General features: G+C 39.5%; 1 protein-coding gene across 2 annotated transcripts; it reads right to left on the bottom strand.

Moving 5' to 3' along the window:
• Positions 1-389: 389 nt before the first annotated feature.
• On the bottom strand, positions 390-26010 carry LOC120742016 (ATP-sensitive inward rectifier potassium channel 10-like). 2 transcript variants are annotated; one of them, XM_040045181.1, is made up of 6 exons: positions 25699-26010; positions 15617-16006; positions 11333-11544; positions 10047-10178; positions 9517-9694; positions 390-4656 (listed from the first exon to the last, which is right to left on the bottom strand). In XM_040045181.1, the coding sequence occupies exons 2-6, from the start codon at positions 15996-15998 to the stop codon at positions 4247-4249; spliced, it is 1314 nt and encodes a 437-aa protein (XP_039901115.1). In that variant the 5' UTR covers positions 15999-16006; positions 25699-26010; the 3' UTR covers positions 390-4246. The 2 variants fall into 2 exon arrangements, with proteins under 2 accessions (XP_039901115.1, XP_039901116.1); XM_040045182.1 differs by lacking the exon at positions 25699-26010 and adding an exon at positions 25402-25692.

The raw sequence follows: 26010 nt of genomic DNA, 5'->3' as shown, positions 1-26010 counted from the left end.
TAGCAAAAGCTGATTGTTAGCAAACATAAAATTAATATTTGAATTGACTGATCAGCTAAATTTAGCAGTAATATTGTATTTGTGGTAAAGCAGTTTATAGCATCATGATTATTATTAGTTTTGCACTTTTGGATAGTTTTGTGAAATATGAATTTGGTCCAAATTTATACAGAAGTAATGGCCCTATTATTCATTAATGGAATATGAGCTATTGGTGCTTTGAGCTAATTCAGATTTCTGAATATTCATCATAAGTTGTTATAAAAGCATCAAGTATGATTTAAGTCATCAGATTATTTTTTAAGTGTTTGTTTCATAATTCAGACGGTATCTGCAGATATTTCAAAGACGAATACTTTATCACACACACACACAATCAGAGACTTGTGGATGTTGCAAATAAAACATTTATTATTTAAAGACACACTTGAAAGTATATTAGCAGTTAGACCAATGAGCTTCCAGAATTACAAGTGAACCATATACATATACAGCTTATACAGGAAGCCTTTAATCAGAGACTCGTACTTAAGTGTTTTTACTTATTCTGAATATTTTTCATGTTCTTCACCAGCGAAGGAATCCATATTAGTATTTTATCTCTGCTGGTCATTTAATGTGGGCGAGAAAATACAAAATAAAGGAACTTTTTGCTATAACTATCTTTTTGCATGTATTCTTTATAAAACTGGGCTCCTTAAAAATAAATAAAATATTTGAACTTATTGTGTCAAAGTCAGCGAGTCCCCGTAAACTTTTATCATAAGTCTGTTAATCTGGCACAATAACACAAAGCTTTACACAAGATGTCAAAGACATACAGAAACAAGAAATATAGATAAAATATTTATACATACTGTACATACGTGTACAGAAGCCAAGAAAGGCTGTGATGCTGTGAATTTTTTAATGCTGTTATTTTAGAATAACTTGAATAACTCACTTGTCTGTATCAGAAAGAATTGCCACAACATTTGTAAACCAATTGTAAAGCGCTTATAAAGAATAATTTCCGCTCGTAGGAATGAGTAATGATAAAAGAGTGGAAAACACAAGCCGCTGTTTGTCTGATGTTCCTATTGCACCACAAAGCCGCAAAAATGATTCACCATAGGGGTGAAAATAACACCTCTGCTTATCTGAGTGCAAGGATAAACACACAATTTTACTTTCTGTTTTGATGAGACGGAAAACTAGGGTTGACAGAATAAACCCATTCATGTATCTTTATTCAATTTATTTTATGATTAGTAGCCTTTATGGATTAACGATACATGAAAAGTGGCGTCATGATTCCTGATAGAAAACCAAGCGGAAAATAGATCTTTACAGAAATAATAACGCATTATCAACAATTTACACTCCTCTGTATTTTAATAAGCATATTCAAAACAGCCAAAAAAAAATGTCCTCCTGTAGTTTGCTTGAAGCTCATGTTGTCTAATAAACAAAGAGTAAACAACCTTTTTTTTCTTGGCATAAAAAATAGTCATTACCACAAGAAAACGACCTTTGTTATCTCAGGCTAACTTGTTATCATGACATAACAGCATTAAAAGATTATTTTAAAAGCACAGCGATTCAAGACTTCTGTGGGACTACAGAAAGCATACTGTACAGAATATTTAAAACAGTTCACCTTTAACATCCGCATTCAACATCCACACACAGAAAGTATTATCACACTCACTCGATAACAGTTTGAAGGTGTAAAAAAACTCGCTCGCACTCAAAACTCCACATGGTTTAAATCATATTAATACAGTGCATTAAGTATTAGAGTTAGTTCAGTTACTCTGTCTGTATAAAATGCCACCTTTTGTTTAAGTTAAAATGCTTTTAGTAACATTACTAAACATATATGTACTCCAACGAACACAATGAGACGTCTGGATAAAAGAGCTCATTTTTCACGTAGTGATGTTGGTACTGCCCTTTAAAATCCCTCATTAAAAATACTACAGTTCCAGTTCTCGTTACCTGTTGCAGGTATTTATTTATTTTTACAAAAAAGCAAAACCAGTACTGTGAATCAACACATCCAACCTTCAGCTTCACTGCAAAACTACTCTCAAGCCAGAATTGCCTGAGCATTTTTCTTCTTAGATAAAATGTTTAAAAAAATCCTAAATAATCCTTAATTTTGATGATTTTTATTACAGATTGATTTTCTATCTGCTACCCTGAGGACTGTGCTACAAAGTAACATCTTATCCAGGTTAATCTTGGGTTTTCTGTACGATGTAGGTGGTTCATTTCTTATATTAAAATCCAGTGTTTTTATTTTTTTCAATAACACAGTAATTTAATGCATTACTGTAATCCAATAATTCCATTACAGTTAACATTTGTTGTATGTATATTTATGTTGTTGCTTTCATTGCAAAAGTAAGGGAGGAGGATCCAAAGAAAAAACATGGAACAAAGGTTTTGTCTTCTTCTTACACACATGTGCTACAATCAGCTGATTTCAGTTTGTGTGCTGGAGGAAGAAAAAAAAGTGATGGTAAAGTGCAAACAGCTTCTGGGAAAGAAACGGCTGCATTATGTTACTAACACAACTTCAGCTCTTTACAACCATCTGCACAGGCAGCATGCTAACACTAAGCTAGCCAAGAGCCAGAGTGATGATAAAGCAGAGTGAAGCCGACCCCAGCCCAGCAGCCAGACCCTGAACTTTAACAGGTAACAAACTGCTGAGAAGTCAGACTGAAGCCTCTGTTTCTACCTGTTCATGTTTCTAAAGTAGAATCACTGTGGCGACGGCTTTGAAGTCTCTGGTTTTCATCTTTCATCTGCTTTGTTTTCATAAGTAAAAACGAAATAAATGATCGTGTGTGTGTGTCCTCATTGGGATATTGATTTGTGCTGATGTGTGGGACTGTAGACTCAGGTTTATATTCTTAAATGGTAATTATGGGACACTGCTTTTTAGGTCATTTCATGGAGTAACAATAAGTAATCTCAGCAGTATAATGAATAACTTTCAACCTGATATCACACCAAAACTTTGCCAGCAAATTTATTATCTCCCTCTGCTAGTAATGCAACCTTTGCATGCATGTCCATTTATTGCTTCGGATAGGTAAAGCATGAAATTGACACTTTGACCAGCGTGTCTATCGCATGCTTTACTGTGATATTCTGTTTGGCAATTAAGTAATGTACTGAATTACTTTAAAGAAAAGTAATGAGTAATGCATGACTTCTTTTTAGTGTCTGGTGCTGCAAACCTAATTCGCTGACCAATCAGTTCTCCAGAAAATAGCGTCACCATTCCTGGAAGATTCCGCAGACAGTAGAAAGATTCTGCTCAGACAGTAGGAGGGTCTAAAGGTTTTTTTTATACTGTCTAAAGTCTCTTTTTTCCCTGATGAGCATCATTCTCCTGTGTCTTAATGACAGAGCTTTGATATTGATAAGTCTTTTAATTCACACAGTTGGCCTTTTCTGCTGGCTTTCTTTCCTGGATTCAAATAGGCTAAACTTTATTAATATATCATCTCTTCTTTTCCAGTCTTACTGACCAAAGCACTCACATGCATTCATACATACATACATGCATTTTAATATTAAACCACTGTTCAGGACCCTCCCACCCCCAACACACACACACACACACACACACACACACACACGCACACACACACACACACACACACTGACACTGCTGATTTCTCTGCAGCAGCTTTGTTACATTCAGCCTGTATTATTGTTGCCTTTCAAATGGACATGTAGGAGAAACCCTGGGTTAATTTAGCAAATTGATAACCAGCTTCATGTGACCACTTGACTGCCATTATTAGGGTAAGTGAATGTAGACAATGGAAAGATGCTCAGGGTATATTGAACTTGCTTTGAAGTTCGTGGCTCATCTCGTTCAATTTTCTCTAAAAAAAATACGGTGTAGACACTAATTTGTTGACATCATTGAAAATCCTTTCCAAAAATCTTTTAGCATGCTGTCGATTTGTATAAGTCAGGTTTGTAACTTGATATTCGAACTCTGAAAGGCTGTAAACATCTTCTTTGTTTGTTCTGGTATACAGCCTTGTGGTTAAAGAGTGTGTCTGGTTTTCATGCGCAGTCTTAACACCCAGGTGCTCAGTTTCCTGCCACGTACTTTAGAATAACTCATGCATTGGCAGTTTAGGCTTCTTCATGAGAATGTGGTCGCTTCTTCTTTGTTCCTATCTTTGCCTGATCTCGGTTTCACATCAACTTTCAGAACCTCTTCTTCACCCTTTCACACATTACTAATTCGAACACTCAGTGGGCTGCTGTCCCGAATACGCCCTCTCTGGCGGCCCTTCTCCTCCCCCCTGTAGCTCTCCTCCAGTCTCATCTTTTCCAAGTCCGTTCCGTCTTCCTTGCCCTTACGTTGACGGGACCCCTGCGACTGCACATCTGGTGGCAGGCCCTGCTTGAAAAGGGGTGGAGTTTTGGTTTTTGCCACTTTGTCAAAAAAGGCAAAATCAGCCACGTATTTTCCTGACGGGGACAGGGAGACGACAGGGGGGAACTCGTAGCCCCAGAGGATCTCGTCGGGAAGGTAGGATGTTCGAACCTGGCATGTGGCGGAGGTTGGCTCGACCGTGGCGCTCATGATCACCAACAGCTCAAAGTCAGCCAGTTCTGGGTCTGTCCAGCCACCACCTAGAACCAGAAGAGTATCGAGGTGACTGGTTTCTGATGCTTTAGCCCATTAATAAAAAAACATACAATTTGATACAGAAACACATAATTCTTCTGTTAATGCTTAAAAGTTTTTATATGATGCAGCACTGATTACAAGTCACATAAGTATGAAAGGAAGAGGCAGGAGAGAAAACAGTTGTTGAAATATAAGTGTGAAAAGTGGTCTAGACCAGTTTCTCTCACATGTCGAACTGGGTAAAAAGGTTTGCTTGAATAATTTGCATTCATATGTAGGTTGGTTATTGTTGCTGTTGCATATTGACTTATGTGTTTGTCTATGAAAACAGGTTAAAAAAAAAACCCTTGTCATTTCCAGAATTATTGTTATCTTCATGTAGCCACACAAAGCGTAGTGCAAACCCGCCTTATATATTAAAAAATAAAAAATAAAAAATATTCTGGCTTTTCTTACAAATCTGCATCCATCATGAGGCAACAGGCCTTCCTCCATATGAGGAAATGTAAACTACAATAAAAACCACTGTAGAATCTTGTGAGTTGGTGTGAAAAGCAGAAACACTAAACACTAACATCAGAGCACAGTTTATTTAAACTCATGTCCACAGACATGCAGTCTTGGGCCCTGGAAGTGGAAAAAGCTCCACTCATCTACGCCCAGCAAAGTACAAAACATTTGTAACCTAAGCACAAACACTGCAGATTGTGTCTTATATACTTGAACTTGCTAACACACAATACAAATGCCTTCTGTTGAGAGTGCTTGAAGAAATTAACACTCATTCGGAAGTGCCTTTAGCACTACTTAGAACAAAGGGCAAAGCTGCAGCCTCTTGCGGTGGAAAATGAGTGTTACAAACACACACACCCACACACACACACACACACACACACACACAAACATGCACAGAACTGCTTCACAGACTTAAATATACAGAACTTAAGGAAAAATTATCAGCAAAAACTTTTAGCACATTTTCACAAACAGTGACTGTTCACTGAAAATTCACCACTTATGACTTTCCATTGTCAAAAGCACTCAACACAGTCTCTCACACACACAAATAATTAAATAACTCATTTCTGAAATGTCAGTAAGCCTGCAGAGTAAGCGCTGCTGCGTAGTCACAGACAGGTGGAACGTACTTTAGAAGCACAAACAAAATATACTTTATACTCATCATCGGTGCACGACCTCAGCACCCAAACAAGCAAACACCTGCATCAACAGGCCTCACTCAGAATACACTCACTCATCTGTGTAAACATGTCTTCCCCTCACCCAGACCCACAATCACTCCCACCACGGCAACAACACCACATTTCGCAACCACTGATACACACGGGATTCTCTCTGTTGGCCTTTTTACAGGCGGAGCAAAGGCCTCATCCGCATGTAGTGATCTTTCAAGCACGCCTCTAGATATCTGCACTGTTTGCATTTCAGCTGAGAGGCCTGCTCACCACAAGCTATGCATTTTTTTTCTGAGTACAGTTCCCTCTCAGTAATTTGATGTATTGTTGTGAGGTAAGATATTTAAGAAAGTGTAAGAATTGTTGAGATCCTTGTGCATCATTTCCAAGTCCTTCTGACTTTTAGATGGATGGTTAAATTATCAATGCTGCAGTTGTGTCAGTGAGGTGGACTGGGAACACAGTCGAGAGGATGGCAGTCACATTGTGCAAGTATTTCATTATTTACCTGGGAACTCAACACTATGAAGCACCTGCACCTCTGCATAGCACTGATGACGAGAGCTGCGGAGGAGGAGAACGATGTAGTGCTACATTTCTGAAGCCCTCACTGTTAGCTTTTAGCTAACGTCTCACTGTGAGCAAAACCAAGAAGCTTCTTACAATTAAAGGATGGCTACCAAGGTGGGGCTACCAATATCAACTCGACTCAAATGTATTCTTTTGAAAATACAGTTTATAGTATAAAACTTTATGCCCCCATGACAATTTCTAAAACTGTCACTCTAAGGAGTTACTTCTCTCATTATGTAATGCTGTAATATAACAGATTACTTTTTTTTAGTAGCTGTAATTTTGTGGTGTAACCAGTTTCTTATAAAAGTATGTCTTTCACAGCTGACGAGCACTTTAATGTTTCACAATCCCCAAGATTATTGTAAGCAAAGACTTTCACTACACAATTCAGTGCAAGCCTTTTGATTTTTAGTTTCTGTGCATGGAGTTTTCAGTGATGACGTGGTTAAGGTGTGCTTCTCTGTCTCAGCAGTTGGAGAGCCAGAGTATTCTGCCCTGCTGCTCCAACTGTGGAGAAACAGTTTTTTTTTTTGCACTTGAAGCCAAATTCCCATAGATCCCATAAGGAGGCATTCACTGCTGAACTTCCATAAGTGTAGTGCTGTGTTCTGTGTCCCTGAAGTTTGCATGAGAGGTATTCATGCATGCATTCACAATCGTTAGAAGCAGTCGTATACTTTCTGTACGTCAGTGTGTAAAGGGGTTAACAACTGAAAAACAGATCAGTGACGTGAAATATGACAGGTTTTCCATTACTAAGAAAAACTCAAAACAAGTTAAATATTGAACTGAAAGATAAAATGTTTTCGGGGTGTTTTATTACTCATGCAGGAGGTTACATCAGTGTGTAGATGATATGACACACAATGATACAGATCTGGAGTCTTTAAGATGGATTTAGTGCTTGTACTGCTGTAGGCTCCGTGGTCATGAAAGCTTGCTTCAATAAGTTTTTCTTGCAAATGCAAATTATTGTTTAGTTTAGAGGAAGTGAAAATGAAACATAATTACAGCAGAAATATTTTAGAAACTTGTCAAAAGCTTGTTTAAAATTAAACCTTATGGAGCATATACAAATAACAAACTGAGTCCGCATTTTCCATACCCACATTTGAGCCGGCACACTTCTGAGAAGTCAGGAAATTAGTTGAGCACAATATTCAACAACTAGAACCAATTTTTCTGTTCAGGAATGGAAGTAAATAACTTTAACTGGGTTTTTTAATCCAAAATAGTGATGTGCTTTACTATTCTTTCTGCTTTTTTGTAGAACAGTCCATTTGAAAATTCATACATAACAGTAATAATTTTAGCATTAAAAATATGATTTTAATTAAAGAGATTTCACCAACAGCTGGATTAACCATTATAGAAACAAAAACAATTAATAATATTAATATTTGTTTACATATATATGTATATATAGTGTATATATATATAGAGTCATTTTTAGTACGATTCCATCAGGCCTGAGTTCCTGTAAATGGATCTGTGCAGGCTTCGTGTCAGCACTCCAGACTGTACAGTATTGTGCTCTAATGAGGGGTGTCTCTGGCAGTCTCTCTCACACACATTCCAGCACACAATCCTCTCTCATAGAGCCAAACAAGCCCAACACTGGACACCGAGAGGCAGCCCAAGCACGCAGCACATGATCGTAAATACCAACACACCTACATGCACATTGAGTATGTACTCAATGTGCATACAGTAAAACTTCTGTCAATGATATACATTTCATACAAAGCAAATGTAAATAAAGAACCCATTTCATACAATATGATATCTTTATTTTTTGTCATTAAGTGGTTGCTGAGAATAAGACTGAGAAATGAGAAATAACATAACAGTTGTCAAATTCTAAGACTTGTAAACACTTAATGTTAATATTGAGAGAATCATTTTAGACAACAGGAGTAACAGATGTGTGTTTTGAATAGAAAATATTCCGATGCGTATTTCAGTTTCCTTTCTCCATGAACTGAAAGAAACAAATTGCTTAATGCAGAAGACTCAGATGCTTCTGTCTGCTAATGCCCCTATAAAATATATTTTCTTGAAATTAAAGGTTTGTTTCATGCATTTAGACATTTAGCAAAGGCCATCTGCAAAAAAAATTACAAAAGAAATAAAAATCTGTGTTTACCCAGTACGAACACCTTTCTCTGTGTTCTGCAGCACATCCACATCTTTTGCATGGTACTCATATTTTTTTCTGTTTACATGTAACATGTTACAGTTCATCAGAATCGCACTGCACTATTCAACATGCGATAAATTTCATACAGTACAGCATCAAGCAGATAAGCTTTTATTAGACCCTAATAAAAGACGTGTCCACCATATAAAAAGCCTCAGGATCTGAAAAATGGTGCCAGTGGGAAAAAGCCCTAAACCTGCATTCTTACAAAAGTCCAGCTGCATAGAAGTCTTTGGAAAATAAAGCAACTGCTGACTTTACCTTATTTATTTATTGCTGTGTTCATTGTTCTGCTGAATTTATTTATTTGTTGTCAATCTAGTTTAAAATCATCTGAATACAACAATGATGTCAATTTTGTAAATTATGATCCCATGTAGAGTGAAACTATTAGCTGAAACAGAGTATTTCTTAAGCGATGACTGTCTGTGATTTACCCAGGAGTTTCCCAGTAGTCGATCGGATCAGCTCCATGCTTGGTTAATTTTCAGTTTTAACAAAAGACACATGGAAGAGCGGGGTTTTTCAACTTAATCATTTAAATAAGTAATAAGTTTTTGTTACAGTTTTTTTTTTCACTAACCAAGAAAAGTACCTTCGGCTTATTGTCACACTGAATAATAAAAGTGTCTTTCTAAGTAAGCCATGGCTTTGTGAGCTACGGTGATGACTAAGAGCCAAACTGAGGCCTTAAAACAGTCAACCATAAACTAATTGATGAGGTCACGGTGCCCACTTTCATTAGTATTTACAGTACATGGATCCCTATTTAATGTACAGTGGTCATATGATGTGTAAAGGAATCATAGCTGTAAACTGACAAACGACAATTATCTGTTGACTTATTCATCACATCCTTCCACATCATTCTGACTCGAGCTGGGATTTACCTTTTGCTGCCCAGGCTCTGAGGGGGCTGTTGTCATCAATGATGTGGTAGAAAGTGAGAGGGATGATGAGGAAGGGGCTTTCGCTGGACGTGTCCACCTGGAAAGGCACATTTCTCTGGTCCAGCCGCACCGTCTCCCCCTCCTTTGTCAGGGACGTCTGAAGCAACTTCCCCGTCACCTGGGAGCCAAGATGCAGTGAGTAAATGTAGCCATGAGGTTGGAGAAGGCATCCTGTAACCAGAAGGCCCCAGGTTTAATACCTGCACTGGCCATCATCTCCATGTCCTTGAGCAAGGCACTGATGCGTATCATTCGCTTTATTTGTCACCAGCAAGCTTTTCCTCAGCAAAGCAAATATTCAGATAACAGGAAAACGTTTTATAGACATGAAGCGACTCATAATGAAAAACACACTTTCCAGGAACTAAACATAAATAGTGACTCCAAACAGTTACAGGAAGAAGGCTTTCATATATTACAAAAGGATATTTTAAGCAGCAATAATCAGTTTGTAGGTGCTGCTGCATTACCTGGCAACCTAACAGCAGGCTTTTACGCATGTTGGCCACTCGAATCATGAGGCACGGCCGTCCCTCGTGATTCGACACGACAGCGTGTTGGCTGAACTTCACCGTCTCTCCTCTCTTTTTGGGACGAGCAACCTGGAAGGCGAGAAAAGCAAAGTCGAAGCTGTTGTCGATATTCGGCAACCATTTATCAGGCTTCTTATTTCAGTTTTTGAAACAAAATAACCCAGACATGTTGAAAAAGAAGACATTGAAGGAGGAAATTACAAGATCATGTTGACAAGACAGACTGTTGAATTTTTAGACCATACGCAGGAGGAAGCAGCTGCGAGAAACCTCATTATGATAGATATGAGTGCTGATATACTGTAATACCAACACGCAGTGTGACATTTCTTGATAAGGATACTGATTGCTGTAATGATACTGTGAAGAAGCCATATGAGGGCAAAAGATAGAGGTACGTGTAGCAACTCCCTCAGCTGACGGGAAAATGTGTCAAATGATACTTAAAAGGAACAGTGATAACAATGTAACCCACATGTTTTAAAAATACATGTTTAAGATGCTGAACAAAGAATCCAACATTGAAGGCAGACAGCAAGAAGAAATGGTTTAAGTAAGCTACTTTGTATTTACAGTGGTTCCTCGCTATAACACAGTTCACCTTTTGCGGCCTCACTGTTTCGGGGATTTTTTTTTTGGTGCAATTATGCATGCTTTTTTATTTATTTATTTTTTTAAATAAAATAAAATTGTGTCCTGATTGGCTGGTCTACCAGCCAATCAGGACTGGTCTCATGCCGTATCTCCTGTACAGTCCAGAATGCTGGAAAAGTTTTCTCCCCAACAAACACAACAATGTCGACCAAACGTTTGGCACCGTCAAAGGCAACCATGGGTCCCTTTGGTTTCATTCTATAATACTGGATTTATTTTTCTACGAAGGTTTGGACTTTGAGAGTGTTTAAACAAGAGAGAAAAGCGTGAAAATGTTCATGCCTGTCTGAGAAAAGTGTATAAAGTGTGTAGTGAGGGGTTTTACAGCCTGAAAACATCTATAATAATTGTAAGAAATAAAGTTGGCTACTTTGCGGATTTCACCTATCGGGGGTTATTTTTAGGACGTAACTCCTGTGATAAACGAGGGACCACTGTATGCACATACATAATCCTATGTACACGAAAGGACAAGATGCACAGTTATTTTGACTTAATTTGTTCTCTTTCACAACTTTTCTGATGATCAAATTTGCCGTTTCTAAAATTTCTTCTAAACTTAAAACTACCTTTGCGAGGAAGGTGCCGGTGATGAAGATCTCCATCACCATCGTGACGACCAGCTGGAAGATGAGAAGGACAATCGCTACAGGACACTCCTCTGTGATGCACCTGAAGCCGAAGCCAATCGTGGTTTGGGATTCCAGAGAGAAGAGGAAGGCCCCTGTCAGGGTCTTCACCTCCATTACACACGGCGTGTGGTTGGAGGGGGGGTCAAACTCTGTGAGAATGTAAGCAGAAAGGAAGATCTGCAAATCACTTACAGGATAACTACATTGTTCCTTTTCTCAGCCTTCACTGTCCTGCCTTTGTCATGCTTTCTTCATTGTTTACTCATTTACAGAAAGGTGTGAGCGTACTGATAAGGCAGTAATGTAAAGGATTATAACATTTTAAAAACTATAAAATGTAACAATTCACAAAATATAGAATATCTGAAGTGATTTGTCCAATAGCAAAACGATGTTCTGCTGAGTGCTGTACTTTGGAATGTACTACTTATCTAAATACTGATGCAGTTTCTGTTGTTGTTGTTTTTGTGATTCAAGAGATTCAAGATTCTTTATTTGTCACATGCATGGTTATACAGGTATAACACGCAGTGAAATGTGACCTGATACACTCCTCGAAGAAAAAGAGAGAGACAGAACTTTATATACAGTGAATGAGTATATACGAAGAGGACATGTGTGGTTCTCGTTACAACACAAAATAAACAGAAAATGGCTTGAAACACATGAGAAAGAGACCAAATGTTGGCTTGGTCTTCAAACTTGTTTCAAGCTGTTGGGTTTTACCATAACAAGCGACGGGTAAAGGATACAGTGACATCCCTGCAAACCTGCACCAGAAACTGAAGAGAACCCTCAAACAAAATATGTGGGAATGCCCTAATAAGATCTGCTTGATTAACACTCTTAATTTCTTTTTTCAGCTCATGTCAGTTAAACACTTCATTATAGTATAATATTGACCATGTGTGAAATCTTAGTTTAGGTTTTACTGCTATGTGGTCAAAAGCCTGAGAATTAAACTGCAAAATGCAATGTTGGCTACAGATGCAAAGTCTGTGTTTTCCCTCATTTCATTACAATCCACCTGATAGTCACTGATCTATTACACTTAAAATTAAAAATGTCAATGTCAATGTCATGGTGGCACGGGAGAAAAATTAAAGGGATTACCAGATGTTTATTTCATGGAAATCCATCGAACAGTAACTAACTAAGGCCTCGGGGCTAGAGACCTCTTAGCAATGATCTGACAACCACTCACGAGGGAAAAATGTGTCTTGTCAATCAGTTGCAAGTGGTTGCTAGAGGTTGCTGGCTAACGCTGAGTGAGCAAAGCTCATTCTATCCTTGTCATTCCTTCAATCAGTGGCAGATTGACACAGTAACTCACAGTTTGCATGAAAGGTCCGCACATGTCTGCAGACACTAATCAGTCTACTCTCTGTGCAGCATTGAAATGTAAAAACTGTGAACACAAACTAGAAAGGGTGAACACTTATCTTCAGAGTAAAAGATGTGCTTTACTGCTGCAGTCATCACATTTCAAATAGCACAGCTTTAACTCTGCGGGTGAACCGTTTCCGTTTCTGGTTTGTGTTGCACTTTTCACAGTTTCACTACCAGTGTTACCAGCAACTTGCACAAGTTTGCAGTCACGTCAGCGTCTGTCACGCAGGTTCTGAGTGCAGCACTGTCAGCAACCTCTAAAATTAACTCATCAAAATATGCAATTTAGTGACCGGGGGTTGCTAGGTTGATTGGTTTCTGATTGGGTTTCTATGATCAGTTTCTATGCTTGCGTGAATGTGGCATTAGCAACTGATTGGACAGCTACCACCCTCTAAAAACCACTGTTCGGTTAATGCAAATTTTTCCCTTGGAACTGGTGGCATCAACATAGTCGGTAACCAGTCTCTAGGTCTTTGTGACTAAGACTTTAATGAAATTGCCAACTACTACTACTGCAACACTACTGCTGATGAAATGTTGTATGCAGTGGTTAAATAATTATTTGATCACCCACTGAATTTGTAAATTTGTTCACTTTCAAAGAAATGAAAAGTCTCTAATTTTATGGTGGATGCATTTTACAGGAGAGAGACAGAAATTACCTAAAAGTTAAGAATTGATTTGCATGCAACTGAATGAAATAAGTAGTGGATCCCAATCGAAACGTGACTTGGTAAACATACTTGGTGGGGAATCCCTTGTTGGCAAGTAGAGCACTAAGACATTTCTTGTAGTTGGTTACAAGGTTTGCGCAAATCTCAGGGGTTTTTCCCCATTTCTATTCAGAGAAACTCTCTAAATCCTTTAGCGTATCTCAGCTGCCGCTTGAAGGAAAGCATCTGTGTGTGTCCAAGTAAACTTTTTCTCGCAGGTTGACGTTCTTACACAGGAACCAGCAGAGCGTATTCAAATGCACTGCTGACCTCGGAGGAAAAGCAGCGTTGTGGAATTGACACACTCTTCACTAGTCGGGACAGTTACAAAGCTTTCCTCGTTATGAATGAGCGATACTTTTTTATTAAACATTTGAACATGATTCAACACAAACTCTCGTAGAGGAGATAAAGTCAGAGAGATACATGTTTTGAAACGACAAGGATCAGGTGCATCTAGTACACCTAGAGCGGCCGCTAAAAAACGATATACAAGCAGAGCTCAGCAGTCAGCGCAACAAATTCTGGATCCATGCCGAGTCCGATGTGAAACCACCTTCATGCTGCATAGTGTGACTCATTGCAATGGTCCCGGTTCAACACTGATTTTGTGTTAAAGTAATACTAAAGTAATAATGGTATTTCTGACCACTGATATACCACAACTGTATCCTTTCAACAGCTACCAAAAGTTAAAGGACCTAACTTGTATGAGCTTTATGGGATATTTATATAAAGATCCTCCAGCTTCAAACTGTATTATCCTTCAAGGACCTGCAGCTCAGTAAAGCATCGCTCCGACAGCCAAACCAATCTGTTCTCTGATTGGATAGTTCAATTTGTGATTGACATGACATTGACCAATCAGCTGAAAGGAAGAAAAATAGGGTCAAAATTCGTACTTGTAACTTGTAACTTGAAACTTGAGTGCAGAGTTTCACAGGGATTTTTTTTGCTGTGTGCACACACAAATCTTTTTTTACACACACACAAATTCTTTTTACATATTCAAATCCTGATTTACAAGTACTAAATATTTATGACCACAATTCGAGCCCATAGATTGAGGTCTGGAGACTGTCTAGGCCACTCCATGACTTTAATGTGCGTCTTCTTTAGCCAGTCTCTTATTGTGTTGGCAGTCTGCTTGTCATTGTTGTGCTAGAAGACCTGTCAACAACTCATCTTCAGTGTTCTGACTGAGGAAAGGAAGTGAAGTAGGTCCTCTAGGAAAAGCTTGACATCGGTGGTGGTGTTGTTTTCGCTTCCTCAATACACCGCATGTCACAGTAACTCAAGTTGCTATGAAACTGATGCCAAAGAGCTTGATTTTGGTTTCATCTGACCACAGAACTTTCTCCCAAGCCTAAATCCTTTAGATTTTTCCTTGAACCTTCTTGAACAGAGGAACGTCACTGCAAGATTGCTATCCATTACAGCATCGTGTGTTACCAATCATGTCCTTAATGACTAGACATGCCAGCTTGCTTGGCATTCCAGACCAAGGGCAATTGATGGTCGTTTCTTCCATTTCTAAGTAATGAAACCAACAACTGTCACCTTCTCACCAAGTTTCTTGCTGATGGTCTTGTAGCCCATTCCAGCCTCACGCAAGTCTACAGTCTTATTCCCAATGTGCTTTGACTGGTTAGTGCTCCCCATGGTGATGGAGAGACAGGAATCAGAGACATTTGTTTTGTGGACAGGTGTGCTTTATATACATAAGGAGTTGGATCAGGAATATCTTTGATTGGTTGATTCATTGATTGAAACCTGTGTGCCACATCGGCACACTGGCAATCTTTGTGAGGCAGAATTTTACGTGGCTTGTAGCGAATCAAATACTTATTTCACACATCGATATGTAATCAGTTTCTAACTTTTATGTACTGTGATCTTCTGTCTCTGTCCATTAAAATGAAACTTATTATTTCCCCCATTGAGGCACTTTCCCTTTACGACATGAGTTATTCAGTATGACAGTCTGCTTCTTTTGAATTAATGATTTCGATTTTTGTGTCATTTAAAGGCCAATTAAAATCTTTTCTGCTTTTACTTTGTAGTTTTCTTTCCCCTCTCGTTTGACTCTCCACTGTCGACCCTTCTTCATGCTTACCTAGTAGGTCTCCATGCACCATGGCCACCAGATACCAAAGTACTCCAAACACGAACCAGGTCCCCGCAAAGGTAGCCGAGAAGAGGAACAACTTGTAGCGCCATTGCATGTCCAGGAAAGTCGTCCAGAGGTCACGGAGGTACAGCGCCCCTCTTCCACTTACATGCTCAATGCGTACATTGCTCCGCCCATCTTTAGAAAGGACACGCCGCCGCCTTCGCAGAGCACTTGGACCTCCAGATGCAGCTCCTCCCACTCCTGCATGACCGCCAGTTCCATCTGTGGGGGTCAGCAGGGGCTTGGTGATGTCAGTCTGCGTCTGAGAATGGCAAACTTTCTGAGGGGAGGTGCCTTCAGAGGAAGGCGGTGTGGCTGAGGTCATGACCAAAGCTACATGGTATTGGAGAAAGAAAGAGGACACAGCAAGAGGTAAGGACACAAGGAAAGGTGTGCAAAAGAAGTAGGAAGGAAAAGAAAGGAAAGGATAGTAAGGAAAAAAGGGGAATTGGTTGGATGGGCAGTAAAATAAAATGAACAGCAGGTGTTTTAAAATGAAAGAGTGAAGGACGTAAGAAAAAGAGAATTCGATAAGCACGTGAAAAAGAAAGATGACAGAGTGGAACATTTAGGAGGAGAGGAGAAGAAGAAGAGAGGCATTAAAGGCACATTTTCAGCTGGACAGTTGCTAGCTATCCACGGCGGTCCATTTAAGACCCCTTTATTCTTTCACTGAAGGCACAGCTGCCCTTTCACATTAAAAGCATGAAAGCACAGGCTCTTTCACATGTTGGTTGCACAAGACAGCTGTTGAATGCACCAGTGACCTTTTTTTATATAAAAGAAAAAGAGGTCTTTAAACTTGAGCCACGGATGTGAACACCCTGTTCAGTTTTTCTAAAAGCAGTTTTCACTCCTTCTTAATGTGTTTTTACTTTAAGACTGACATTAGTTGTGAAGCATTTGCAGCACATGACAAACTACCCTCTTGCACATGTACTTTGTAAATAACACTAGGGTTTGAAGAGTAAAGCCAACACAGAAGGCCCAAAAACTGCAGTGTCTTGAATATTTTTTAGTGAAATATTAGTAGCAAAACTGTTAATGCTGTGGTCACCAGCTAGGATTTACCTCCACTGCTCTGAATGACTACCCCCCCCCCCCCCCCCAACCCCCTTTGTAGTGTTGGTGCTTTTTAGAGTAATTTTCAATCCAAAACTCTGATGAGTAATATGGGTTGCTGTGTGGTTGATTTTACTTTCCGACTTTCCAAGAAGTTCAATCTACAGTTTTACTAAATGAAAGTCTAGTATGCTATTGGTGAAGATCACTGTAAAGATAAAGCCGAGGTTTCAAAACTGGAGTTTCTGTTGGTTGGTGTTACAGTGGCTAAATCTAGCTTTTTTAAATAGCCTGCTGTTATCAGTGCTACTAGTATTAGTGACTAATTTAGGTGACAGGGATCTAGCGAGGGATGTGTAGTAGCGGTTTTTGATACGGGCGACATGGACGGTTGCCCAGGGCGGCATTGTGGTGGGGGCGGCATCACGAGCATCAGCAAAAAAAGTTGCTCCTACTCATGCTGCCCCGACATCAGGCCAGCGCATTTTGGGGATGGCATAGGCACAGATCGGTTTTCGATCTGCTTCCAAATAGAGCACATTTCCTTCATAATGTTGTAAATCCAAGACCATTATGTATTCATGATTTGAATCCTGGGTTGTGCGAAATCGCAGAAATAGAGCCTAGACAAAGTGAATCTGTGAACTAAGGTGTAGGTCTGTTAGGTCTATTAGGTTATGTTGTGGTGATCCTCGGGTTGGGGGATTTGTGTTCATACTGGAGTGCAAAATTAAGACCAATGGAAGACGGACAAGAAAAGTTCAAAGTCATCAGGTGCTCAGTTTAGGAAAAAGAGAAAAGAAGAGGAGGAGAAACGAGCAAAAGATACAGGTAAGCAGATGTGTCATTGGATAATGGCAGGTCATCCTGAAAAAATCAGAATCAGAATACTTTATTAATCCCTAAGGAAATTATGTGGGTTACAGTTGCTTCAAGAAGAAATGGTAACAGTAACAAACTAAACTCCAAACAATACATTATGTTACAGATTTTACACATTTAAGAAATAGCACTATTATATGCAGATCACTCAATTATAAATATCAACGATTAACAGAGGTGATTATAAATAAATATCAAGAAAAAGTGCTAGAGGAAGTGTTCGCCCAGGGCGCCAAACAGGCTAGGACCGCCACTGGCAGAGTGTGTAGTAGAAGCTAGGGAAGTGTAGCTGCTCTGGTATTAGCGAAAAATAGAGGTTTGCATGTAAGTTAATGCTGCTTTAGCAGCTGATGAGCTGACTTGCTAGTCAGAGATTTTTAAATGTCTACCATAGGAAAATAAAAAGTAAACATAAGAAATAACTACAGTATGTCAGTGGACAAAGTTACATATATGCATTTTGTTGATATTTTTGTTCCTGTTTCAACACAATAGTGATCTAATGCACAAATCCAGTTCCGAAAAAATGATTTTCAGAGTTTGGAAGACTCTGATGGGCTTATAAGTAAATCCAACACCTTCTGGCGATGAACTGGAAAGCCAGCTGGAGGTCAGGTCTTTCTGATACTGCTGTGGAGGACTGACAACAAATCCCTGCAGCCAGGCTCCAAAATGTGATGAAAAGACTCACTCATCATAGCAGCATATTAAAGCCTATGGCTTAATATCCAAAGCTACGACTTCATCATTGAACTAGAGAGTTTGTCACGTGCATGTGCGTGACTGGCAATACCCTGTTACGGTACAATAAGTGATGGTTTAAGTGGTTCTCATAGTGTCAATGGTATATTAACTAAAAGGCCTGCCACCCCACCTCTGGCTGCCATGGACACTTATTGTCACTTTATTGATTCCCTCCTGTGCTCTCAACAACCTCACCCTCATCTGGGCTGCACTCTTTCTTTCTTTCTTTCTACACATCCTTCTTTTTCCTTTCTTCCCTCTTCTTGCGCTCGCTGTTTACTAAACAGCCCTTTTGTCTCAAACTGCCTCTGCTTTCCGGAGCAAATATAACAAAACCATAAACAAAAACAACACAAACAAAGGCCTAAGGATCGAGGCAATCTGATACACACTGTCCTTTCCTGTCCTTCCTGACCCCTGTCTCCTCTCTCTCCATGCTCAGCTCACACTGAGTGAATGAATAGAGATCTGTGTTGAAGTCTGCACTGCTATGAATACTAAGATGTGGACGGGAGCAAGAGGGGAGGAAGGCATGGTCTGGGGCGGGCACAAGTGATTGGCCTTGTCCATCTCCAGCTGAACTCTGAACCCTACAGAAAGCCTGCCTACACATACAGTAAATGCACACTTGTGCTTTGGATATATATTGAGCAGTTAGCGTTAGTAACACAACCCCAGCTGTTGTTCAAAGGAATGTGTGGTTTGCAAAAACAACACAGTCCAAAAAAAACATGCATCACCTAAAACTAATTTAAAGGATAAGGCCTTCTTTATTCCGTATATTCAATTTTACTGTCCTGAAATACCACAAAAATACTAGAATTTAGCAAGAAACTAGTCCCTGTCTTAGCAAGCCTGCTCGTTTCAACTGAGGACACTGTTTTAGCTGTTAAGTAAAAGGTTATTTTATTAACTTGGGGAAAAGACAACAAAGTGGCAACACAATATTGGCATATAGTAACCTTAAGCAGACACAGAACAGCATTATTGTTTCTTTTTTATCATGTTTAAGTTCACGTGGTAACTATAAGTCCAACATTCCGTCTTATTTTAGCTCATTTTACACTCCAACAGCTCAAAAGAGAAATATTTCTACTGTGCTCTCCAGTTATATTTGTCTGCCATTTATAATAAACAAATAAAGCAAAGAACACGTGAAATATGGATAATTTAGTTATAATAAAGAATCAGGATCTGTTTTTTAGGCTATTTTAAAACAGCCACGGGGCGATTGTGGCTCAAGAGTTGGTAGTTCGTCTTGTAATCGGAAAGTTGCCGGTTCGAGCCCCTTTTCCAACAGTCTCAGTCATTGTGTCCTTGGGCAAGACACTTTACCCACTGCCTACTGGTGGCGGTCAGAGGGCCCGGAAAACATATCCATTTTAAAAATTACTATTTTGAGGGAAAAAAAGAAGGATATTTTGAGTATTATGGCAGCAACAAGTCTTAAAAACGTTAGGATAGAGGAAGGGACGTGTTTACAACTGTGTCACATCCATTCTTCTTTCAACTGACACTTCTACTATGAAGACATACTGTTGTGCAGTTTGATTTGGTTTACAGTGTTTTTGCTATCATATACAAGGCTTTTGTTCAAATAGATCTCATCTGGATGGAAGCATGTGTCACTTTAAAACCTGCTATACCTTTCGGTATGATGGTGCCTATACAGATGTGCAAGTTGCAAATAGATACTAGTACACTGCCATACCAAACAATGCAGCACACAGAGTGCTGGTGATATGCTGGATCGTCACTCTTCTCTTTAGTATGGAGAATGTTGTCAATGATTTCCAAAAAGAAATTTTCAATTTCAGTTTATCTGACTACAGAAGAGTTTTCTACTTTGCCTCAGTCCATTTTTAAGATGGCACAGTGAACCGTGTTCACAGTCAGTGGTTTCTGGAAGTGTTTCTGAGTCCATGCAGGGATTTCCATCACAGAATCATTTGTTTTTAATGCAACATCCTGTATTAATTTCTGGCATCTGGCATTAAATTGAATCTTTTGACAATAATATGTACTGTAGTTGATTTGGTATTCATAAAATTGTAGTCTAGGGAACATTATCCTGAATTTGTTCTACAATGTGTAGATGCAGCTTTTGCAGATTGGTGAACCTCTGCCCATTTTTCACTTCTGAGAAACTCTGACTCTCCAAGATGCTCTTTTCACACCCACTCGTTTTGCAGACCTGTTGCCAGCCCAGTGTTCTACTGTGAATAAACTAGGGCATTATGAGATCTGCAAATCATTTAATTCTGTTCTTAGTTGCATTTTACACAGCATCCGAATCTTTTCACATTCACGTTTGTAAAATATTATTTCAAAGTTGTGCACTGTAGAAAAACCTGTGCTAGTGCATTTGTTTGGGCACTATTTTCTTCTGTGGATGAATTCTTAATGTCAAGCATTGCTTTTACTTTGACTTTATAATTGCTGGACAACAGTTGAGATTTATTACAAAGATCTCCTCATGAGCGTTATTGATAAGAAAAACTTTAAATTTCAACAACACTTGGTCTGTCAGTATAGTCTTAGACATAAAGAAATTTATTGTTTGCTATTTTTAAGCATCCATAGATGGGCACTTCTCTATAAACAAATAATAAATAAAGACATACTAAAGCAAACTGTAATAAAAACCAAAATGTCTGTTTACAATTTCATTTTCATCAAATGTCTCCTTAGAGGGTAAGAATACCAATGTTAGCTGAGCTAAAGCAAATATCCCTCCTGCTGACAGTAAGACTGATGGATTCCCACACTTTCAACATGACTTATTGGATGACCACTCAAGGTTAGGATCTCTTCCTCTGTGTCCTGCCCTTCAGCCCTCTCCTTCCCTCTGTCCCGTGTGCACAAGAATCCTTTGTTTTTGCGGAGATGAAAGGGACAAAAGCCACCATTGAAAAATACAACTGAGTGAGTGAACGAGAGAGCAAGTTAGACGGGGGGAAAGGAGAGGAGAACTGAGCACTGAAGTGTGTGTGTGTTGTGTGTCTTTGCGAATGTGTTTGATGGTGTGCGAGTATGCAGTGTTTGACACTGTGAGGGGGCCGAGATGGGGCGGGGTAAGAGAGAGAATAATTAGTTTTGAGGGGAGGATGGAGAGAAAGTTGGACATCTGATGACAAAAAGAGTGAAAGAGGAAGAGAGAGAGAGATATGGATGGTGAGGGAAAAAGAGGAAGGAATAAGATGGAGGGAAGGTGGAGGAAGCAGATCGCTGACAAAAGAGCGTCATTAGTATTCCAGAGGCGAGAGTAATCCCTTCTACTCAGGGCCTCCATCCAGGGTCCACAATCATAAAGAACCCACAGCAGCCAGTACGCTGCACTGAAAAGAGTCTATACAGCACAGCTTGAATGGCTGCGACCACTGGCCACACCACAGCGGCCTGTGCACTGGACTGAAAGGACAATCTAAGCATCAACAATGTGCCAAGAGGGCATCTGCTCAGGCCAAACAAGACAAACTTTCTGGACCTCACACTACCATGCAAATGAGCTGCTGTTGTCTCATGGCTGAAGTTCAGACACTAAAACTTTTGCAGACTCGAGCTGTTCTTTGTATGTGAAAACTTTATTTAAACTATTGCAAAAGGCATATTTATAAAAGATGAATCTATTTAGAGGGTTTGGGAATAATTAGTGGGAACCTTGACTAAGTAGCACACATTAGTAAAGTTACAGTGTGTAACATATTTCACTGCTACATGTCAGTAGATTGCAGTCAACTGAAGTCTCCCAATTCAAGTGCATAATTCTAGCTATGGTTGCAGGTATGGGACGAACATGTTTTATTCAGCCAAGAGAGACAAAACTAGCATTAAATTGGGGCATGATTGAAATACCGCTTGCACTGTACTCCACCCCAGAGTTTTTCCCTAACTGTGGAAGGCTGTTGGGCCGCTGTTGACCTCAGCTGTCAATGCCAGGTGGGAAGCATCTGCCATTATTTACTTGTGAAGGGATGATGAGTTGATTAGTCAGTGAAACTCACTTCTGACCAATTACAAATGCTCTCATAGCTGGACTGGCCATCGGGCATACCGATTTGCCCGGTGGACCGATGGTGATTTTTCATTTTTATGGGTTTTGGGTTTTTTTTAGTTTTTTTCCCGTAACGGTATAAACAATGAAAGGTGGTGGATTGGCCAGATGTGTAAAAATAACTCAATTGTTTGGTGGTGGCTATTGCGGAGCTTCCACAGATTCAGTAACATTAGCAAGTGGTGGAGGCCAGCAGATGCAACACGCTGTCAGGTGGATGACGGCAAGGCAGGAGGAGCAGAGACCTGAGGCGGTGAACTGAACTTCAGGTAAGAAGTTATGACCTGCAGTCTATCTGGGTCAGATATAAACCAGGTTTAGGTGGAGTTTATTTTCGTTATGCTGACTTTTTACAGTCAGTTACAATAACTCATACTGTGTACTAGCTAGCATGATGGAGTTTCTATACAGCTGGGCGGGTGCTATGATGTTATTGATGTTGAACTTGGTTTATCTTATTTTATTTATAAGGTTAGTTATTAGAGTTTCCAACCATCCCGTAAAAAACAGAATCGTCTCGTATTCAGAGAAAATATTGCGCGTTTCGTATTGAGGTGAAAAGGAGCACAGTTTGTCCCGGACTTCAGCTACAATGAAAAAGACACAAAGCTGGAGTTATTCTGTGTCTTTGCTGCACAGCTGCCTCTTCTTCTCTCATTCTCTCCCCCTCCCTCCCCTGTTTCTACTTCAATCATGAAACTGATCAATGATCAGCTGATCGGCTTTTCTCTCTTGTTTGTTTATCGCCCACTTTGCGCCAGAAAGAAGAAACCGGCGGATGTCGCGCTAAACAACAGCAGCATCACATCTCACCTCTAGTCTTCTCTGTCTTAATTTCAGGTTTTCACCATTTGTTGTAGATAGTTCAGGAGGTTAACTCGACCAAGCAGTCTACTTTCGGGTACTGTTTAGAATACCAGAATAGGGAGGATGGTGTAGGTTTAAGTTTATTAGACTGATGCATATATACCAACAAGACAGTGTACATCACTGTGACAACAGCGTTTGTTTTCATTCAAAGGCTTTATGATTTTTCCTATAATACCTGGTGGGCCGGTCTCTAGTCAAAATGCCCGGGCCGATTGTTTGTCCCAGTCCAGCCCTGGATGCTAAGATGAGTTGCTGAGTATGTGCTGAACTGTCGGTAATTTTTACTGTTTTGTTTCCGCTGTTAGCTGCTGTTAGCCGCTGTTAGCCTTTATTAGCTCCGTTTGCCGGCGTTAGCTATCTTTGAAGTGAATCTTACATTGTTGGACACGGATGCTTAGCAAATAAATGCTCATATGATTTGATAATGTAATCAAACACTTTATCAGAGGCAAAGTATGATTTTAAGGACACTTGAGCCTAGCATTCACTAACATAGCATTAGCTTGTAACCTGCTGTTGATGTTTAGCTGGCTTATTGGCAGCTGTCTGGAGACAGGAGGGTTGAATGTCTGATAATTATTATTTGTGACAATAAATAATTATTTGTGTCTTAGAGCCCTGACAGGTCAGGAGATCATGCTTGTGGTGAGGTGGAAGAGGGTGACATTTTATCAAGATGCTGGTGGTGTTGTCGCTTTCCTTCACATTTTATTTCTTTGGGGAAGGGGATTCTTTCTCTGATGATAATCCATAGATATGATCCTTAATGTCATAAGTCTGAAGGTGCAGACATGAATTGATGTCCCTTCATGGCTCATAAACACCTTCAACTCATCTTCTCCTCTGCCTTTGGAGTTCTACATATCCTTTCTCCCTATTAACTAACCTATAAAATTACAGAATATACATTTAAATGTATAATTTGCAACCAATTGCTTAATGTTTAATATCTGACATGCAGTTTTGTTTACAAGTAAATAATATTATTATTCAGAATGTACTAAAGCTTGTGCATCTGAAGCTGCTGGAGTTCATTCAGTGCATGCACCTCCGGCAGTACATTTCCCCATTAAATGCAACTCCATATGAGTGTCATAATAAACTATAGACATCATTTTCTGCTATTTTAACTTGAACTTACATAATGTTCAGATTGTTTGTATTTCTACACCTATAAAATGTGATTTACATTTATTCACATTTTAAAAACAATAAGTAAACAGTGTCTACAGTGACCAGACGTATTTCTCAAAATAGCATCGGACTGTACCAGACTACATCTAAATCCACCATGAAACAATTCACTTTCACTTCCGTCTCCAAGAGTCAGTGACTGGAGAGTTACGACGCTGGCCCATATTAAACAATGGCGAGCGGCTGTTGGCCACAGGGGAATTACTCAGGAGTGACTTTTACCATCTTCTTCTAAGTCAGCAGTAGCCAAAGCTACTATAAATCTGATATAAATCTGATATAAATCTGATATAAATCTGAATGGCTGCTTCTGGGGATTTCTCAATGAGAAGAAGTGATTCATTTGACCAGATATTTCCAGCAAAGATTTTCTGTAGAGTAGTGAAACAGAACCACACCTGTTGTTTCCTCTGTGGTTTGTAGAGCTCTTTGTTAGTAATGTATGTCTGTGGTACAGTGTCAACAATCTTCGAATTCCGATACATCCAGCTCCAAAATTAAATATTCGATGACTAAGTCAGGCTTGTTTTTTGGAAACTTTTGTAACTTCACAGCTACATGAACTCTGTGTCACAGTGCACAGATTTAGAAGTGGAAACTCGTCCATTGCTACACACCACTCATACCCCTCCGCACTGTAAACACAACACAGCCGCTGCAACAAAACTGAGCACCAGTTTCCCTCAAGCCTATAGAAAAAAGTTCAAAGACTAAACTGCAGGATTTCTCATGTTTATAATATAGCAAGAAAAAGTGACTATTCCAAGATTTAACATATGTCAGCTACATTAACCACAAATATCAAAACAATACAAAACTTATAATCATGCCTTGGTGAGTGGAAACAGCTACAGAATATACATTTTAGAATAGTTTTTCAGATTGTTTATGCGCTTCCTTTAAGAGTATTTGCATTTCTTACCTTTCCCTTGACTTTTCACTTTGCCCACAGCTTGGAAATTTTAAAAATGTACTTAATTTCACTTTCCACCAAACATGTGGGAAGAGGTGAAAGTTATCTGCCTTCCAAAACAGGTGTGAAATTTCAGGGTGATGAACAAATAGCACTTGTTGACACGTTTCGCATGTTTCACCTCATCTCGTTGTTTTCCTAGTTTTCTTTCACAGTCCTCCTACGTTGCTGACATCCTATATTTCTAAAAAATAAATAAATACATAAAAAAAAGATTAAAAGAAAGAGAAAGAAAGAAAAACTCACTGAGAAAAACATGAAAGCCGTCAGAGGAGAGGAGAGGCCTGGATGAGGAGTCCCAGCGGTCAGTCAGTGTACCGCAGCAGCACGCTGGCACTGGCAGTACCGGTTCCGGCTCACTGTTGCTGGATCATTATGTAATCGGATGAGCACAGTCTGCCTCTCCTTGCATGTGAAGCCTTCTGTGTCCCCACAGGGACAAGTTAAAGAAGCTTGCGCTGCCCACTCCTCCAGGGTCCACCCAGCATGCCTCTCTATATAAACCCAAAACTATTCAGACGGACGCTGCTTCGCAACATTTTTAATTCATTAATTCAA

This window comes from Simochromis diagramma, unplaced genomic scaffold (genome assembly GCF_900408965.1).
Source record: "Simochromis diagramma unplaced genomic scaffold, fSimDia1.1 OVJJ01000590.1, whole genome shotgun sequence".
NCBI classification, from domain to species: Eukaryota; Metazoa; Chordata; class Actinopteri; order Cichliformes; family Cichlidae; genus Simochromis; species Simochromis diagramma.
Note: the sequence above shows the minus strand (reverse complement) of the source record. Positions and strands in the feature narration are given on the sequence as shown.

Bases quoted from the DNA above. Each gene is read 5' to 3' on its own strand.
- LOC120742016 (XM_040045181.1), bottom strand. From the start codon at position 15,998: ATGACCTCAGCCACACCGCCTTCCTCTGAAGGCACCTCCCCTCAGAAA. The intron at 11,545-15,616 runs GTAAGCATGAAG...ACATTCTCACAG, and splicing joins GGTGCATGGAGACCTACTAG to AGTTTGACCCCCCCTCCAAC. The intron at 10,179-11,332 runs GTAGTTTTAAGT...CTCGCCTTCCAG, and splicing joins CCGGCACCTTCCTCGCAAAG to GTTGCTCGTCCCAAAAAGAG.